General features: G+C 44.2%; 1 protein-coding gene across 1 annotated transcript in view; it reads right to left on the minus strand.

The window, feature by feature from the left end:
• Positions 1–8456, minus strand: part of LOC310800064 (CCN family member 3-like) — a gene marked incomplete at both ends in the record, with an annotated part of 40142 nt that extends 31686 nt beyond the window's left edge. Inside the window, one exon of the mRNA XM_083662650.1 lies at positions 8424–8456. Coding sequence (XP_083518776.1) covers positions 8424–8456 — 33 coding nt within the window. The remainder of the gene's footprint in view (positions 1–8423) is intronic.
• Positions 8457–15783: the final 7327 nt, after the last annotated feature.

A 15783-nucleotide genomic window follows, 5' to 3' on the forward strand; every position in this document is an offset into this window, starting at 1 on the left:
TTTTTTTAATCGTTTGATTCCCACCTGGGACGCTGTGAGCGCTGAAGGAATGCGTGCCCGTCCGCACGTCCTCGAGTGCCCGCCGCCCACCGGGTGGGGTCGTCAAAAGGGGCCTTTCTGTGTGGAGTTTGCATGTTCTCCCCGTGCCTCCCGGGGGTTTCCTTCATATAGGAACCCCTCAACAAAACATGCAATATCCTGGTCGCTGAAGTGGTGACCTCCTCTGGTCGTCCGGGGGGCGCCCGTTCGGAGCGAGGGGAACTCGTTGGAATATAGCGTGATCCTCCCACGTGCTATGTCCTACCGGTGAAGCTTCAAGACTCGTTGGTGGCGGACGGGACTGGGGAGGTGGGTGGGTGGGGCGGCTTCAGGGGAGATGGACTGCCGTGAAGCTAACTGCTGCTATGATCGGCCAGAGAGAGAGAGGTGATGTAGAACCCTTACTATATATATGAGAATTAACTGACGTCATATCTGACGTCATACTTGGACTTTGACTGACCATGTCATACTAGAACTTGACTGACGTCAGGGGGTGATCGGGTTATGCATGAGTGGCCTTCTGCTTGAAATTTGGTCTAGAGACCTCACTTCAATCATGAGAGGCCAGTTGGTAGGATTTAACAAACTTTATTTCGCAATCGGCATGCATGGCAAATACTTTGGCGCATGACTCCATTGGCCAGTGGCGCTGCTCTTGAGGCAAGAGGAGAGCATCTGCATAAGCTACCTGTCAGGTGAAAAGAAGCGGCTGGCTAACTGCCCATGTCTCGGAGGAAGCATGGAGCGCAGTTTCGGCTCTCCCCAGATCGGCAGAGGGTGGAGCAGCAACCAGGATAAATATAAATTAAAATGAGCACTAATGGGGGATAAAAAAAAAAAATTGGGGGAAAATTAAAAAAATAAATAAAGTGAGAATAGGGTCATTTCCCCATTGAGTTCCATACAATCGGACCGCTTTTTGCAGCCAGTGGAGTCGCCCCCTGCAGGCCATTTGAAATAATGCAGGTTTTTAGACACTTCCGCATTGGCTTCACGAATGGAGCTATGAGCTACCCCCTTGGTTGCAAACTGACTTGGGTGAGTGCTTACTTGAATGCATGTGGTTACAGTATTTGTGTGTGCCAATAGAGACAGTCCGCATGTCTGGGAACGCCCACAAAATGGTAAACGGCTGGCGCGCGAGTGGGGTAAAACCACCGATATATCTCATGGGCTGACTCACCAAAAGATGGTGCTGCGGCTCTAAACTATGTTTGGGGGTTCTAGAGCAGAACACAAGACGTCTGCTCAGATGTGCGTTTACTGCGGTGGTTAAATCCCCGATCGTGTCTGCCTGGGCTGGGCTATCAGCTAAATTCTAACTTTGCTGAATGGATAGAACGGGGGAATTTACCCCACCCTGACCCAGCCCCCAGGCTAACCCAGCGTCTATTGTGGGCGTTCCTAGAGCCTGTATGGGCTTTCCCAGACATGCAGACTGTCTCTATGAAGCTTTTGCACACAAAAAAATATTCAATTTTTATTTTCCTGAAAACTTTTCGCAGACCCCCTTGCAAAGTGTCACGGACCCCTGGGGGGGTCCCCGGACCCCCATTTGAGAACCACTGCTCTAGAGAGTGTGAGGAGGCTACTTTAGTTTTCAGTCAATGGCCAGCAGGAGGAGGAGAGCAGCCACAGACGAGGAGTTTTGACAGCTGGGAAAGGTGTGCGTGTGTCTGTGTGTGTGTGTGTGTGTGTGTGTGGGTGGGGGGGGGGGTGTTTTGGTTCCCCTCCCCCCCGGGAGAACGGGAGAATTTACCCCACCCTGACCCCGCCCCCAGCAAGGCTGAGGCCGCTAACCCAGCGTCTATTGTGGGCGTTCCTAGAGCCTGTATGGGCGTTCCCAGACATGCGGACTGTCTCTATGCTTATACATCAGTGTGTAATGAAGTGATGTCTGTTCAATGTTTACGATCATTTTGAAGCAAAAGATGAATTGGAGCATCCAATACAATGTAGAAATGGACATATTTTCTGGTTCAGGGTGAGTGGGCAATTGTTTTTCACGTAGCCTAATCAAACTATTGGTTGTATGTGCATCTACATCTGAGAGCAAAAATATTTCGTTTGTTTTGTTGAGTTTGAGGACAATAATGACATAAATATCGGTTGAAGAAGTGTTGTTTTGTCATGTTAAATCCAGTTTATAATATCTTTATTTTTCTCGTTCCCATAAAATTGCCATACAATAAAAGGGTACGCCTATAGTGCCCTCTTCTGAGGGAAAGATGAACAATGCACTTTACACAAGACTGAAATCCTTTTCTTGCACTTAATGGCTGCATTAACACTATTTAAAGTGATACAATTTTATGAATTTATTATTCAACTGAGTTGAGTGAAAATAATAATAATAATAATAATAATAACGAATAATAATCTCTACCAATTTGTTCATCATTAGCCACAATGGTTATTTCTCAGAATCTTCTGTGTAAATGGCTTAGTAGTATACGCTATAGTCATTGACAACATATTGTGATATTATCAATATAGAATCTATATTGATCTATATACATTTATATTATAGATGCATTCATTCACAAATATTGTGATATTTGATCTGGCCTGTATCACCCAGCTCAGCATGTGTGTGTGTGTGTCTGTGTGTGTGTGAGAGAGAGAGAGAGAGAGAGAGAGAGAGTGAGTGAGTGACCAAATCATGTGCTGTGCGACCAACTGAAAAAGTTGTTTTTCTTTTATTGAAGAAAGACAATAAAAATACATTACAACCTATTTGTGAGGCATATTGTCACAAAGCACTTTGCAGAAATGATTGTATCATAAAAAATTTGTTTTCACAAATGACTGTGATGATGCCAAAAGAAAAGAATCCGCTGTTAAAGCTGTTTACTTATTGATGCATATTTAAAGGCCTCCCCTGAAAAGGTTAGGGGGGGTCAAATGCTCCAGAAAAAGTCAAGAAGCCTGTAGGCTTAAGGAGGAGGTGGTAGGGAAAAAACAAGATTTAATTTATTTTGTCCTAAAATCAGCCTCCTCAGTGCTCCTGAACCCAACTACAGGCTGTATGAAGCAAGTACAACACATCCAGGATGGTAGTAACTCTTAACTTTTGGCATGTTGATAGTGTCTGACAGACACTATCCTTTAGTTAGGACCTAAAGGATCCCCCCTCCCCCCCTTTCCTCTGCTCCACCTGTCTGCATTAGTGCACTCCCCAGCAGAGCCCGTATCAGGCTAGATGAGATTCTGGAGCGTGGGATCTAGGGCTGTCAAAATAGCCCCAAAATCATAATCGAATATTCCCTCTAAACAAAACATATTCATTTGAATATATTAAAATACTAAAATTTAAAAAAATTGCGTGCGTGGCAAACCAATACGACCAGAGAGCTTATATAACTACTTGGTATATTTATTTGAACATAAAGCTTTTTTTTATTTCAACATAAACATTGTTTCACCCCCCATATTTATTGAGTCAGTAATACAGTAGTAGCCTACACTTTTGTACTGTTTTTAAATACCAGAAATGATTATTATAGACAAATAGACACAGCTTCTCCTTATATTGGTTTTTAGTGCGTTTACTGCATCATGGAAGCTATTGAACTGAAACAGGAATTTTCCACAAAATATTAATATAAAATACAAGAAGCACTAAAATTGACAAACAAGTTAGAGCTACATTACGTCAATAGCTACAGAGAATACATTTGCCGTTACCGTTATGTTACATTACATGGAAGGTTATACACGGGAAGATTACTGGAACAATTTCATTACACACAACAAAATGTCACAACTTTTCATAAACTTTCAAGGATTTGAACAATTCCATGAGTTTTACAGGTCTGGAAAACAAGATTTTGAAATCCCATGACTTTTCCAGGTTTTCCATGGCCGTGGGAACCCTGAGTTAAATGTTTCTCTCTTCAAGTCTCCTTTACAACTAAAACCTTTACTACAAACTGAGCAATTCAATTGTTTACTCTCCTGTGTGGACTATCATGTGTCTCTTCAAGGATCCTTTACGACCAAAACCTTTACCACAGACTGAGCAATTCTATTGTTTATCTCCTGTGTGGACTATCATGTGTCTCTTCAAGTGTTCTTTCTGACCAAAACTTTTACCACAGAGTGAGCAATTAAATTGTTTATCTCCTGTGTGGACTACCATGTGTTTCTTCAAGTTTCCTTTATGACTAAAACCTTTACCACAGACTGAGCAATTATATTGTGTATCTCCTGTGTGGATTATCATGTGTCTCTTCAAGTCTCCTTTCTGACCAAAACCTTTACCACAGACTGAGCAATTAAATTGTTTATCTCCTGTGTGGACTACCATGTGTCTCTTCAAGTTGACTTTACAATCACAACTTTTACCACAGACTGAGCAATTATATTGTGTATCTCCTGTGTGGACTATCATGTGCCTCTTCAACTGTTCTTTACGAGCAAAACTTTTACCACAGAGTGAGCAATTAAATTGTTTCTCTCCTGTGTGGACTATCATGTGTGTCTTCAAGTGACCTTTCTGACCAAAACCTTTACCACAGACTGAGCAATTAAATTGTTTATCTCCTGTGTGGACTACCATGTGTGTCTTCAAGGTTCCTTTCTGACCAAAACCTTTACCACAGACTGAACAATTAAATTGTTTATCTCCTGTGTGGACTATCATGTGTCTCTTGAAGTGTGCTTCATTAGCAAATCTTTTACCACAAACTGAGCAGCTGAAGTGTTTCTTCCTTGGAACATCACTGTTTTTCTGTGAGCCTAAACCTGACTGAAGTTCACTAGTTTCCACCCATTCATCATCATTGTCTTCAGTCTCAGAAGAGTCTGAAGTCTTGTCATCACTAGTTGGTTGTGAATTACTAGCTAGATGTAAGTATATAAAGTTCCTGGCTGGTTCTGATACTCCACAGTCCTCTTCATCAGCTTCTGTTTTCATCTGTTCAGTTGAGCAGGTGGCTACAGGCTCTGCCTCTCTGTTCTCTTCAGTTTGGCTTTGATGAAGCTGTGAGGACTGAGGTTTCTCTTCCTCCTCTTCACTCTTCACAGGGACAACAGAGAATGGGAACATGGTGATATCAGCCTCCTCCAGCCGTTGAAGCTGCTCTCCCTCCCTCCTGATCCAGAGTTCCTCCTGTGCCTCTTTAATGTCTGGGGGCTCTGGTCCCTCCTGAAGCTGCTCTCCCTCCTGACTGATCCACAGTTCCTCCTGTTCCTCTTTAATGTCTGGGGGCTCTGGTCCCTCCTGAAGCTGCTCTCCCTCCCTTCTGATCCAGAGTTCCTCCTGTTCCTCTTTAATGTCTGGGGGCTCTGATCCCTCCTGAAGCTGCTCTCCCTCCCTCCTCATCCAGAGTTCCTCCTGTTCCTCTTTAATGTCTGGGGGCTCTGGTCCCTCCTGGAGCTGCTCTCCCTCCTGACTGGTCCAGAGTTCCTCCTGTTCCTCTTTAATGTCTGGGGGCTCTGGTCCCTCCTGACTGGTCCGGGGTTCCTCTTTAATGTCTGGGGGCTCTGGTCCCTCCTGAAGCTGCTCTCCCTCCTGACTGGTCCGGGGTTCCTCTTTAATGTGTGGGGGCTCTGGGTCCTCCTGGTCGAGACTGGGGCTCCACTCCTGCTGCTCAGCGGGAGCCAACAGCTGCTGGAGGTCTGGAGGCAAGGCTTCTCTGTGTAACCGCACAGCGTCCAGCAGTTTATCTTCATCACCCGCAGTTAGGTGCTGCTTCACCACAGCTCTCAGGTTCTGGACTTTAGACATTTTAATTTTCACACAGTAGAGAATCTGATGAAGGTCTCACGACCGAAACGTTATTACTCTGATTAAACCCTTTTTTTGCATATGGAGACAGTGTGCGGGAGTTTATTTTCGTAAATTTTCACACAGTGACAGGAACTTTTCCTCCTGAACTTTACTGACAAACTTCCTTCAAAGCTCCAATAGCTTCACAGCTAACGTTAGCTTCACAGCTAAACCATTAATCTGAGTCCAGTGAGTCTTCTTCCTCTGATCAACGGAGCCCTGGTTCCACTTCATATATTCGTGATAATATCGTCCGCACATACGAGTCTTCTGTTTGTAAATTAAACTTCTTAAAGTATTATAAACGGGAAATAGGCTAGTATGCTACTGCTAGTGCTAACGTTACTCTTTGTTGTTACAAGAACGTTTGCATGATGGCCGCTTCAACACGTCACCCAATACCCAGAATGCCTTGCGGTAAGAAATGCGAGCGGGGTCGGGGGGAGGGAGGTGATGGGGGAGGGGCGCAGTGAGAACCTGGTGAGAACACAACAAAACTGCTGCCTACGCACAGTAGGAGTGTGTGTGTGTGTGTGTGTGTGTGTGTGTGTGTGTGTGTGTGTGTGTGTGTGTGTGTGTGTGTGTGTGTGTGTGTGTGTGTGTGTGTGTGTGTGTGTGTGTGTGTGTGTGTGTGTGTGTGTGTGTGTGTGTGTGTGTGTGTGTGTGTGTGTGTGCGTGCGTGCGTGTTTGTCGGCAAAAAGTTGCTGTCTGGATTCATGAAGTGCTTCAGTTCTCATAGAAGCCCCAGACAGCAGTGAGGTGGTGGCTTTAGCTCCCTTGCCTTGCCTTTAGCTGCCTACAATTCCACAAAACCACCACTAGATGTCGGCATCGTCCCTCTTAAATTATCGAGCCACAGCAGACTGCAAAAACGTCATTATTTTTCACATCACCCTCCTTGGCTTGTCTGCACATTCGTGCAATTCATCACTCACTTTTTCACCATTTTCAACCAAACATGAAAAATCTCATATGGTGTGACAATTGTGTCCCCAGCACTTTTCCACAAAGTTTAAACTTGAGTAAAACTAAGAAAAATAAATGGAATTCTCCTCAACAAAGTAGCTACAGAATGATAACAGTCTATTTGTGAGTCTGCTCTTTTCAAAGTCCAGGCATAGTAGGGGAGAGTGGGGTGAGTTGTGCCACTCTTTACTTGAGGTGTCTTTAAAGTGAGGGCATGACAGTAATGCCTCCAACTACAATATGTAAATATATTTCAGGATGTTGTGCACCACTGGGAACACTCCCTTTGGATCTTAAATAAACTGTTAAAAAAATATGGCTATTCTTAAAAAAGTGGTCTCTTGGCACAACTTGCCCCCGGTGCGGGGTAAGTTGTGCCTTTGGAGAGAATACGTTGGGGTAAATTGTGCCATTGATTACAGAAGTAAACAGAACATTTTCATCTCATATACTGTAATGCTATATCAAAGCAAGACAAAATAAAGATAACACTAAAGTCCAGTGTACTATAACAGGGTTAAACAAGGCTAAACGGTAGCAGCAGTTGACCTACATATTTAACATTTTCAGAAATAAAAATTATGTTCAAAATGAACAAAATCAACTATCACACAGCCAGGCTACACTTGCCAATACTGGAATATTCTTCAACAAGGTCTATCTAAACATTTAAGAACAAAATGAAATAAAATTTCACTAAATCAACTGCAACTGCACTGGCACAACTTAACCCAGGCCTATTGGCACAAATCACCCCATCCCCACCATTTTAACAAACTTGTATCATATAGCTGGTTTGGAGCTAACATCATGCTAATAGTATAGCCTCATATTGTAGCTTACTAAAACACTAACACATGTGTGAAATGTTTTCAAGCTTGTCTATAATTGTTCAGACACAACAATCAATAAACCTTGATCATAAAAATTTTACTTTGAGAGGCAAAAAACAGTTTTTTGAACTTAAATGTGCTTAGCTCTTGTGCCATCTGCCTCCCTTCTTTGCAGAGTGAGTAAAATGGATGCCTCTTCAAAAATGTGTGGTCACATGACCAATTTCTTCTATGGTTTTCTAGATACAAGGGGTGGCACAACTTCCCCGCTGGCACAACTCACCCCACTCTCCCCTAGCCTATTTTGAGTCATTTCTGATCAGATTTCTGATTGTCACAGAAATGAAAATCATATGGTGTGACTGATATTTAAATGGTCAATTGTTTGGATACCCGTTGGGATGAGAGGTCCTTTTTCAACTAGGCAGTAGCCTACAGAAAATATCTCAGGAGTAGCCTACATGGAAGGAATAGCCTACATGTATCTTGTCTTTTCTCATGTTTCTTCAATAAATACAATCTTTTTGGCACTGCCACTTCAGTTATGTTTCACAGTGTCTTTTGGTGTGATGCTTTTTTACATACAAATTCTGAAGATCAATTACTTTTTGGTCATTATTACTTGCAAACAGGCCCGTAGCTACGATTGAGGACACCGAGGTCATGACCTCGGTATTTTCCTTTTTTCCCCCCAGAAAAATAGCCCTAGATCTATTCATCGGTCATTGATGTTTTAATGCGACAGTTGATTGGAAATGCAACAATTTGCTTCCTCTCTGTGTGCTATAGAAGGAAGAGAGATAACTCACATTCTCACTGTCAGGGTCGTCGTCGGAAGACATGTGGACCTATTCGCGGGTAGTTGATGAAGCTGGGGTGTTGTGGAACTTGATGGTTGGGGCTGCACTGTTCGAGGTTTTGGGAACGGTTGCAGAGATTGCGATGGTATGATTGGTATGATTGGTATGACCCTTGATGAGAATTTATCAATCACTGGCCAAGACCTGCAGGAGCAGGCCCTTATAGACTCGAATATGACATCACCTGTGTTATGACATCACATGTGTTATGACATCACCAGCGAGGCCATCGGAAGGCATGATTGAGACACTTGGTGGAGACACAGGTGGGTCACAGGTGGATCGTGACATCATCAGTGATCGATGACATCATAGTAGGAATGGTGACGTCATCCTAACACTCACAACATTCAGATTTTGCATTGAGGCTAGATTGGGGCTAGACTTTGGGGACAGTTCTACTGAAGTGAATGGGTAAGTAACTCCCCTGTAAAGTGATGTTTGTGTAGATGGGCCATTGTATTTAATTGAGCAGTATTCTGCCATGTGACCTGTATGCAGAATATAAATTATATTATATGGGGAGACATTTATTTTTTGTATCATTTTAAAGCAACAGCACAGTAAAGAGGATATTAATATTTAATTAATTAATTTAATTAATATTTCTATCCAGCCCCCCCTGGGCCCCCCATGCCGCGTTAAAATGACCTGGGAGGAGAGAGAGGGGGAGAGAGACTGAGGGAGATGGAGAGAGAGGAGAGGGAGAGACTGAGGGAGAGAGAGGGGAAGAGACTGAAGGAGAGAGAGGGAGACATTGCGCACACGTCAATAGGGCAAGCAAGGCCACGCAGCAGGTGAGCTGGGGGCGAGGCCGCGCAGCAGCCGAGCTGCGTATGCGAGCTGCAGGGCCAGCTCAGTGAGCTGCAGGATGGGCAGCGGCTGAGCTAGCGAGCCTAGGAATCGAGCGTGTGTAGAGATGCCTAGTTATTACTCTAAAATAGCCTATATTTAAACATTTAGGACATGTCGTACTTTGTGTGATGATAAGAAATTGACACAAAATGTCATGAATTTGCATAAGGAAATGCTGGATCTCAAGATAGTAATGATAAAGAGTCGTGATAAAGTGAGGTACTTAAGAAAAACTTTCATGTCACACCATATGACAATTTTAGGGACTGATAAAACAAATTAGGAAAAAATTCATATTCCAATACCACATATATTTTTGGAAATCTAAGAATCCGTATTACACAACTCTATACAGTAGATGCCGCATGACTTGGTGGATCATACGTCAACGTCGGTGTCATGTTGGAGGGGTCAACCACAGCCACAGGGCAACTCTCAATTTGGCTGCATTCGACTCAATGAGAGATCAAAGAAAGGAGGGGAGAATTGGCCGGCGAGAGAGAGATTTTTCCTCATTTCAGATTCATATTAAAAGGAAACCCTCCGCTTCCACAGAATCATTTCACTTCAGAATGACAGGACCAGCTCACTGTGGCTGTCAGAAAGTTTCATGTCATTCTGATGTGGCATTTCAAAATAAAAACTCCCATTTCAGATTCATATTAATAGTGTCATACAATATAAGCAGCACAACCTGATCATCCTAATTTCAGTCCTAGAAACAGAGAGACATGAGAGAATGGCTTAAAGGAGAATTTCGTTTTATTGGAACCTGGACCCATCTCCTGGCAATAATTATGATTTGGCCACTCACCCAGCGATGTCCGCGGCGTTTCTGGCCGTCCTAGCGTTGTTTTGAGATCAATAGCGTCCAAGTCAGTTGTAAAATGGAGCTGATTTGGGGCCACGTGTGAGCCTGTCTTTCCTGCATCTAAATAGCTATTTTTATTCCCGTTTTTGCCACAATCCGTAATAATGTGATCCCTCAACATCCACCAGAGTGATATTTCGCCCCAGGCCATTTCCTGGACTCACAGGGATCAAATTACTTTTATTATTATTATTATTATTGACTGAATAGGTAACACCTCAGGACAATGACTGGTGGATGAGGGGGTGGGGCCGGAAACCTTTCCCTGGAGAAGAGAGCCCAGAGCTCTCTCAATTCAGTTAACTCACACAAAATCACACTCCAGTTTGAAGAGTGATCCAGCAAGATCAACAGGGGATTCGATTTTCTTGAGGAGCAAATTGCACGGGGGAGAAGGAGAATCTGAGGAAAAGACGACGCCCTCACAATATCAAACTTTCGGTAAGAATAATATATAATAATGATTAAGCAAAATAAATGAATGGTTGTACATTCAAATAGGCTACTGCTTGGCTTCACAGCACCCTCTGTTGCTTGTGGTATTTTCCCAAAATGGCGGACGCCATGGACGTTGGTAGAAAGTAAATATATCAACATTTTCGCTTGATATTTCCCCATAAAAACAGCTATAACATGTGTTCATGTCTTCTCTCTCGCTCTCTCTCTCTAGGCAAGAGTGCGCCTGCTGCACAGCAAACACCAAGTATGACGTACAGCATGGTAGGATTTTCATCCACTCTCTCTTCCCTATGTGCTTCATAACAAAAGTGTGCTATACATTGTGCTGTATAAAAGTAAATAAATCTGTTCTGTTCTCTATTTCATTTGTGTTCACAGATTGAGCCATCCACACAATGTGGCGGTGACCTCATATTTGATGGGAGCCCTGGCTGCGAGTGCAGACTTCTACACTTTGGACCACGATGTCCTTCTGAGTAAGTAACTCGGGTTCAGTGGTCTAATTTGTGTCAGTGGAGAAGGAGAATCCAAGGAAAAGACGACGTCCTCACAACACCAAACTTTCGGTAAGAATATAATATAATGATGATTAAGTAAAACAAATTAAGTAATAATGGTTGTACATTCAAATAGGCTACGGCATGGCTTCACAGCACCCTATGTTGCTTGTGGTAATTCATTCTCTCTCTCTCTCTCTCTCTCTCTCTCTCTCTCTCTCTCTCTCTCTCTCTCAAGAGTTCTAGGCAAGAGTGCGCTTGTTGCACAACACAGAAGCAAACTGCAAGAAGTATGATGCACAGCATGGGTACGATTTCAATCCACTCTCTCTCTCTATGTTCTTCATAACAAAAGTGTGCTATACATTGGGCTGTATAAAAGTAAATAAATCTGTCCTGTTCTCTATTTCATTTGTGTTCACAGATTGAGCCATCCACACAATGTGGCGGTGACCTCATATTTGATGGGAGCCCTGGCTGCGAGTGCAGACTTCTACACTTTGGACCGCGATGTCCTTGTGAGTAAGTAACTCGGGTTCAGTGGTCTAATTTGTGTCAGTTTAGGGAACCACTGCTCTAGTGTGTGTGTCTATACATATCAGTAGCCTATATTTTATATACCTATATGGAAATGTAGAGAGACAAAGACATGGCGCAGTTCTGAAAGACAATTTTGTATTTGTAACATATGAATTTAATTTTTTTTTCAGCTGCCTGTAAGACCTGGTTTGAGAGTGTTAGGAGAAGATTCCGGTACACCCAACCTGGGCTCGAAGAGAAGGCGAACGCTGCAAAGATTGCATCGCGGAGTCGAGCCAGAAGATTGAGGGTAAGATCCAAAATACCTATTAGCAACAAAAAAATACATTTGAAAAACTTAACAGCAATGTCTCTTTCCCAGAAGTCATGACCTGGTTATTCAAGATCATCCACAAACCTTGTTATGAGCCGTTACATGTAGGAACTATTTACTTTAGACCGAACTACACCCACTAGCTGCTAGCTAATTGCTACATGGCAGCTAGCTAGCAGCTGTGGGAGTAGTTTAGTTAAAATAAAATAGTTCCTACATGAAGCTGCTCATAACTAGGTCTGTAGATTATCTTGAGTATCCGGGCCATTATTTCTGGAAAGAGGCATTGCTGTTGAGTTTTTATAATGTATGTTTCTGCCATTTTGAGCACCACAAGCCAAGTGCCATCCAGTTACATTGTATTGGAGAGAAGGCAGAAATCTCTGCGGCAGATATCTCCAAAACTCAGGCAACTAACACAAAACAATGTAGATGATAAATAGCACTACAGGTAAGACGAAAAATATGTAATTTTAGGGTTTTTAGGGTGAGCTGTTCCTTTAACTTGAAGGCATTTGTTTTGTTACTGCAACGCAGGGGGCACGGTGGGCACGGTGGGCACGGGGGCACGGGGGCACGGTGGCTCAGTGGTAGAGCTGTCGCCTCGCAGTCAGAAGGTCCTGAGTTCGATTCTCGCCTGGGACACTGTGGGCGCTGTGGTTGTGATCCCCCCCATATCTTCAGTGCCTACTGCCCAGGTGGGGTATCTCGTCGTAAGGGCCTTTCTGTCTGTGTGGAGTTTGCATGTTCTCCCCGTGCTCCCCCAGGGGGGTTCCTCCGTATATAACCCCCCCCCCCCCCCATTAAAAACATGCAGAAGATCAGATCGTCATCGTCATCCGACCAGTGACGACAACATCCGAAGTCGGTCCCCGGGCGCTGTACGAGAAAGCGATCACTGCCACCCCCATCGCCCGGGTGGGGGTCGGCAAAAAACGGCCTTTCTGTGTGGAGTTTGCATGTTCTCCCCGTGCCTCCCGGGGGTTTCCTTCATGAACCCCCTTCACTAAAAACATGCATTGTCCTGGTTGCTAGTGTGGTTCCTCCTCTCATCGTTAAGGGCGCCTGTTCAGGGGGAGGGGAACTGGTTGGAATAGCGTGACCCTTCCACGTACTATGTCCTACCGGTGAAGCTTCCCCTGTCAGGTGAAAAGAAGTGGCTGATTGACTGCCCATGTCTCGGAGGAGGCATGGAATCAGTCTCGGCTCTCCCTGATCGACAGAGGATGAAGTAGCAACCAGGATAAATATAGAATTAGCACTAATGGGGGATAAAATGGGATAAAAAAAAAAAAAAAAAAAGCGATCACTGCTCCTGGCCTGCCCCCCGGAGGAAAGGACAAAGCCAGGATGGGTTAAATGCAGAGGACAAAGTTCACCGGCCACCGTCAGCATGTGTGTGTTGTGGCCCTCCGTGCATGTGTTGTAGTGTGTTGTGTGACAATAAAGACGGGCTGCCGTCTGAAAATCGTTTAAATCGTTTAACGCGTAACAAACTACTTATTTGCAGTTTCTGACTGTGTGCGTGATTGTTAAAGGTCTGATTTGTGATGTGATTACTACAGCAGAATACCATGGAGCTAATATCACCATGATTTTTTTCTGACCCACCACATTGAGATATATTGAATTTAGTATTTGTCCCTAAAGTTGACTAATATGAAGTAAACATGAACAGTGACATCAACATAATGAATGTAAAGCCCAGCTCTTCAGTGTATTACTTCTAGCCTGCCATTAACTCAAGTGACTAAGTCACAACAAGCATCACCTCTGACATGAATAATCTGTGGCAGCATCTGAACAGTCCTCTAATGCAGCCTTATGCAGGGATACTCAACTTACTTTGCCCGGGGGCCACTTTTGCAAAATGACAGGAGACCAGGGGCCAGTTAATAAACATACAATAATATACTTTTCTCTGTAGTGGTTGTAGGTTTTTGAGGGGCCAGACAGAGTTTAGTCTGATAATTTGGTCCACACAGGATAGTTAAGTTAGTTAAGTACATTGATATAAGTGCCTGGGTGGTGAGCAAGCAGTGATATTTGACAATTTAGTTGGAGCTCAGTCAAACATTATTTAATGTTACTTTTAATTGTAAATTATAAAATTGTCGGTGGGGGCAACTCGGCACCCTATCATGGGCCACATCTGGCCCCCGGTTTGCAAGTTGAATATCACTGATCTAATGTTTAGCTGATAATTATGTTTAACAAATTGTATTGTGATTTGATTGTAGAGTTTGCTGGGTCAGATTAAGTCAATCACCCCCCCCCCCCCCCCCCCCCCTTCCCAAACCCCAAATAACCTACATGGAGTTTACAGTGCTGTGTAAGTGCCATTCATCATTTTGTTTGCTTTGGTGTTTATTTTTTTGGTGTAATAAACTTGTTGAACCACCAGGTGTGAAGGGGGCGGGGCATACAGTTTTTGACCGTGGCCATGGCGTCTGCAGGTGTAGCAGTAGCTCAAGTTTAGTTATACTACCTGTATGATTAGGGCTTTTCACACTACACTTAGCCAGGGTTAAGTCTGTCTTTTAGCCTGGGGCTAAGAGAGCTGTTAGCCCAGGGCTAAGAAAGCTTTCACACTTGCACAATCCTGGCCTACTCCAAAGTGGGCTAACCCTGACTTCAGCCCCGGCTAGCTGGCCCTGCTCTGGAGCAGGCTTAGCCCCGACTCTCCATCTAAACACAGCAGGGCTAAACGTTGCCAGTGTGAAACGGGGCCAAGGAAACAAACAAAAGCATAGGCCTGTTTTGAGGTTAGAAAAACAAATAGAGTCCGCACACTGGATTTTAAAGGCTCCTGGTCAATTTATTAACGTTTCGATCCCAAGGATCTTCGTCAGAATGGAAGCAGGAAGGAAGAGGAACACCACTGGTGAAAGTGGGCCGGAACCGTCTGGTGCGCAGTTCCGGTAAGACTTTCGGTGCCTGAACGCCGTTGGGGGAAGACATGCAGCTGCCTGTCAATCAAAATCCGATTGTTGCAGAGTGCAGTCGATCCATAATTTCCAACAAGGAAATGCATGGCTGACGTTATGACATTACTAATAAACAACAGTCTCTCTCATAAATTGCTTCTAAATTGTGCCGTGTATTAGACCTGGCTGTCAGTGGTTTTTAATCCGTGCTGTGTATGCTGATTTGCGCTTCCAGCACGCAGCTCCTGAATGCGCTGCTGCTGCCTGCACTGCTGCTGCCTGCACTGGGCTGTGTCAAGTCTAGTCTCGCTTGCGGCTTGCCTCCGCTCCGCCAACAAAAACAGTTCCACCGGGATTGCACGAGTGTAGTTCCCAAGCAAGCAAGCAAGCAGAAACGGTAATATTTCCAACCACTGAGAGGCAGGCAGGCAGCGATGTGCCGCAAGGCATGGGTTTACTTTGTGGCAATTGTGGGGCGAGTAGCCTAAGCTAACAGGCTGGAGGAGGCGCAGTGAAATGGAGTGATACACACGAAGCGCTGTGAAATGGAGTGATAGCCTACACACACAGTGAAGTGCCAGCGCTGTTAACGTGAAATGGATGGCGGTAGGCAACTCTTGTCCAATCAAATTACTCGGCCGGAACTAACTGTGGTATAAAGGTGCGTTTGATTTATTGTTCCCGGACATTTTGCGACCAAATGCACCTACTTTATTAATGCAATTTGCACCGGGCAGCGGGCAAGGATGGATAATAAACGAGCCCAACATGTTTGCCATTGTTTTCAGAACAAAAGGAGCAGATACATGCAACGAACAATAACTCAAATGTTTAAGAGGAAGGAGAG

This window comes from Poromitra crassiceps (assembly GCF_964638095.1).
Source record: "Poromitra crassiceps genome assembly, chromosome: 29".
NCBI lineage: Eukaryota > Metazoa > Chordata > Actinopteri > Beryciformes > Melamphaidae > Poromitra > Poromitra crassiceps.